Source organism: Podarcis liolepis, assembly GCF_965112155.1.
Source record: "Podarcis liolepis genome assembly, chromosome: 11".
Lineage (NCBI taxonomy): Eukaryota > Metazoa > Chordata > Lepidosauria > Squamata > Lacertidae > Podarcis > Podarcis liolepis.
In genome coordinates, this window is record NC_139565.1 from 35709770 (window position 1) to 35714469 (window position 4700).

The 4700-nt window shown below is 51.7% G+C and overlaps 1 protein-coding gene across 1 annotated transcript; it reads right to left on the bottom strand.

Annotated features, from left to right (window-relative positions):
- Positions 1-1417: 1417 nt before the first annotated feature.
- FOXD1 (forkhead box D1) lies at positions 1418-4700 on the bottom strand. The gene has a single exon (XM_083465088.1). The coding sequence runs from the start codon at positions 4198-4200 to the stop codon at positions 2851-2853; it is 1350 nt and encodes a 449-aa protein (XP_083321214.1). The 5' UTR covers positions 4201-4700; the 3' UTR covers positions 1418-2850.

Genomic DNA, 4700 nt, shown 5'->3' on the forward strand with positions numbered 1-4700 from the left:
GAAACTTATTTAGAAGCGAGTGTCAAGGGAGAGGACGGGATGTTTTTACTTCCAAGTCAACGTGTGCCGGAGCGAGGTATTGAATTTTCAGAAATATCACTATCACCTTCTAACTCTGAATCCTCCCGGTGAGTCGTTACAGATGAGGCACACAGATCTGAAGTTTTGCGGGACAGCTCCTTCAGGAGGGTGGTGGAAGTCAGCCGCGCTGAAGTCTGTGCAATTTCACTTCCAGGCGAACGAGCTCAGGGCAGGCAGAAGGGTCCGCTTCCTGTTTTCGCTGGCTGAGCACCTGCCACTTCCGGTATGCCACCACGTTTTTACCGAGATGATATGGAAAACTTCGTTGAAAATCTGTGGCTGCTGCAAGATTCCAGGCCCTGCGACCTTACCTAGCTGGGAGTACGTCTCAGGGGGTTCAGCGGGATTTACTTCAAAGTAGACATGCACAGGACTGGTAAGGTATTTCTCCTAGCACACGCCTTGCCCAAGTGCCCTTTGATATTCTCCATTGGTTACAATAACCTCACTATGCGAAAAAGAACTTAAATCGCACCACCTATTTGTGCACTTAAAAAAGAAATAAACGTAGAGCGTAAACATTCTTAAAACGACTTCATAAATCACCTATAATGATGTGCAATACTTTCCCAAGTTTTTGTTCTGCAAGGAAATGAGTTGCATAATGTTGTTTATTTGCTTTCCTGAAAGGAGCACTTATATGCTGATCTTGAACACGCCTCAAAAACTCACCGACTTTTAGCACATTTTTTTAAAAGTTGGATTTCGACAATTACTGCATTAATTCAAAATAATAATTCCAACTCTGCGCTCCTAGAAGGCTAATCCTGTCTTACAATCTTGTAAGATAATAATAATATATGAATTCGCAAAATCCTTAAAAGGGAGTACTTCCTTCACCTCAGTAAAGTAGTCCTCTCCAGGTTTGGGAAAAGTAGTGTCAGAATCCAAAAAATACTTGCGGGGGGGCTATTCTTATTTGCAATGGAACTGAAATGTAGAACCAAAGTATTGAAACCGATCATTATGAACACTGATTTATATATATAACGTTTTAATTGTTCAGCATTCTCATAAGCGACAAACCACCTCATACTTGTCTACCATTCTTTCAAATATTTAAAAGCAAAATGTGCTATACTTATTGTCACCCTAAACTTTAGCATAACTTCTTTTCTCTTTAATGCAATACTTTAACGATGCCCACATAGCGCGGTGACTGCAGTTCTAGTGTGATTACCTTGCAAGGTGGGCACTTATTTGCGACACCGTCATAAAAACCTAAAAACCACAAACAATAACCCTCCCCCCCCCAATTATCTATTGTATAACCCTGGAGCAGGAGGAAACCCATAGCAATTGTGATGCGGTTGCAATGTAAAATACACTTTAGAAGTTCTTAAAAGAATCTACATTTATTTGATTCAAATACAAAAAGGTGTATTTATAGAAGATTATAGCCTGCAGAAGGCTGAAATTATCCATCACCAAAACAGTTACTTTGTTTTCTTTGGTTAGTCATTGCTTGGGTTTACCCATGTATTTTTAAAATTTATTTGTGAAGGCTTGAAAATCGTATTATCACTGTTTGGAATAACATAGCAGTTCCTAAACCAGGTTCCATGAGTGAGTGAAGTTTAATGCGGTCCAGAATTTAAGCTGGTTGGCGTCATGTCTGACTAGAAAGCAAGTCCCTTTCATTCCAGCTGAACTTCCCCAGAGAGAATTTTCAAGATGGCCGCGATCCTGAGTACCTATTTAGAAGCCCAACTGAAAGCAAAGGAAAACTTTCTTCCTACTAAACCCGCATGTTTAGGGTACCAGTCCCATTGAGCAACATGGGGTCCAACATTAAATGAAGGGGTGGGGGTGGGGTTAAGTAAATGGGGGCGCCCTCCAACATTGCTAGATTGTGGAGGATTCTTCTGAGTTAATTATTTGGTGGAAAGACATTTTGCACTCTTTCTTTTCAAGCACAGATTATTAATCTACCCTGGATTAATTAATTTTTTAAAAAAATCGTATTCCCAGGATCATAATTATAGGTTAGAAGTCCATAGGGCAAAGCACTAAATAGGTGAAGGTCTAAAGCCAATTGTGGAATTAATTTTGTTGAAAATTTATTGCTTTATTTTCAAAAATGTGTAAAAAAAAAGTGGTTTTTTGTTGTTTTTGTTTTACAATTAGAATGGTACAATAATACTCGGCAGTAATTTTAACAATATTCCTGGTAAAGAATATGCACAAAGTATAAAAGAAAAGAAAAACTCCACAAGCCTATTATGATACAAAAACAAACACAGGTTAAAATAAGAATTGATAATCTCGACTTTCTTCTGTGTAAACATGTTAATTTTTTTTTATATATATAAAAGTACATAAGACAAGTGAACTACAATGAAAGAAGATGGGTAAAGCTTCTTTTTGTCGTCCCCCCTTACTCCTATTCATCGTTATTTTTTGGGGGGGGGAATTGTTGTAGTTTAGCTGTAATTTAATTTAATCCTTGGACCCGGTAATCTCTGCCTTGGAATGATTTATTTAGAATGCGCGTGTTCGTTAAAGGAAATAATTAAGGGCCACTTCTTTGACATTTAATCTTTCTGCCTATGCAGCATATCGAAATGGCTTTGCATAAATAGGAGGTACTGAAGAGGACCGAGCCAGGTGGGCCGAAAGACAAAACAAACAAACAAACAAACAAAATGTGGCCTAAATAAAAAATAGAAACAAAAAGTTTCTTTGCCTTCTTTAGCCGGGAACAAAAAAAGCAAAAACAGCCCCACTGGGTCCTACCTTCGGCAAGACAGTTTTTTGTGTGTTTTGTTTTTAACAATTGGAAATCCTAGCAGTAAAGTTCTCGACGTTGGCCAAGGCTGCCCCTTGGTGCAGAGTCCCCAGCGAGGCGGCGACGGAAGAGGACGGAGGCGGCGGCGGCGAGGCGAGCGCAGGCGACGAGGCCATCAGGGACCTAGCCAGGACCGGCAGCACGGCCGCCTGCGAGGCGCAGCTGCTGGCGGCCAGGGGACTCAAGCCACCGCCGCCGCCGGCGCCGCCGATGATGCTCTCGATGGAGAAAGGCGACCTGGCCAGCGCCGAGCTGCTCTTGGCGGCCGCCGCCTGCAAGGAGGCCGCGAGAGACGGGCTGAGCTGCGCCGGGTAGCCGAAGCTGGTAGTCCTGGCCAGGTCGGCCGCAGGAGACGCGGCAGCGGGAGGCAGCAGCGCGGGCGGCGCAGCCGGCAGGACGGGCCCGGCGGCCGGAGGAGGAGGCGGCGGCCGCGCCTGGGGCTGGAAGGCGAAGAGAGCCGAGGGAGGCGGGTAAGGCGGCAGCTGCAGGCCGTAGGCGCAGCTATAGGGCCCGTAAGCGAAGGGGGCAGGCGGCGGCGCGGGCGGCGGGTGCTGCTGCTGCTGCCGCGGCGGCGGCGGCGGCGCCGGGTTGGGGTGTTGCTGCGCCGCTTGGAGGAAGGCTGCGGCGGCGGCGGCGGCGGGCTCGAGCCCCCTGAGGAGCAGGTCGGGCGGCTGCAGCAGCGGCTGCCTCTTGAAGCGCTTCCTGCGGCGCAGGAAGGAGCCGTTGTCGAACATGTCGGCCGACTCCGGGTCGAGCGTCCAGTAGTTGCCCTTGCCCGGGTTGCCCGGCTCGCGCGGGATCTTGACGAAGCAGTCGTTGAGCGACAGGTTGTGTCGGATGGAGTTCTGCCACGCGGGGAACTTCTCGCGGTAGTAGGGGAAGCGGGCGCTGATGAACTCGCAGATCTCGCTCAGCGTCAGGCGCTTCTTGGCGCTCTGCAGGATGGCCATGGTGATGAGGGCGATGTACGAGTAAGGCGGCTTCACCAGGCTGTTCTTGGCGCCCGCCGAGACGCCGGCGCCCCCTGAGGCGCTTCGGAAAGAGCCCTGAGGGGAAGAAGAGGAGGAAGACGACGACGACGAGGAGGAAGGCGACCCGGAGCCGGGGGACTCTCCTCCTGGCCCGCGCGCCCCGGGCGCCTCAGGCAGCGAGGCGGCCTCCTCGTCCTCGTCCTCCTCGTAAGGCCGGCGGCGGAGGGGCTCGTCGTCGTCGTCCTCGTCGTCCTCGTCGTCTCCCTCGTCGTCGTCGTCGTCCCCCTCGCCCACCACGTCGATGTCTGTCTCCTCAGCCAAGGCAGACGCGGCCTCGGACATCTCCGCGCTCAGAGTCATCGCGGGGCGCAGCCGGGCATGGGAGGAGGGGGCTGCCTGGCACAAGGCTGGCGGGGCGGCGAGGGGAGGGCGCCCCGGCTGGGCTCACACGCTTCGCCCCCCGCCGGCCCGCCCGCCCGCCCGCGCTCCCGCCTTCACGCCACGGCCGGAGAAGACAGCGGCGCGAGCGAGGCCGGCGGCGACCAGCCTCTCCAGCTGAGCACCTCCTCGGCGCTTCCCTCTTCCTCGTCGTCCTCCTGAGGAGAAGGCGCTCGCTCGCTGCTGCTGCCGCTGCCGCCGCCGCCGCCGCCGCCGCCGCCTCCCTCAGACATGAATGGGTCCAGGGTGGGAAAGGGAGAGCGACTACTATTGGGGAGGGAGAGCGGCGGGCGAGGCGGGCGGGGACGGGGTGGGGGGGAAGAGGAGGAGGAGGAGCGGGCGGCGCCCGCGAAGTCTTGAGCAAGATCTTGGCAGCGCCCAGGCTGAGGCCGAAAGGGGGCGGCCTTTCCTCCTGCCCGCCC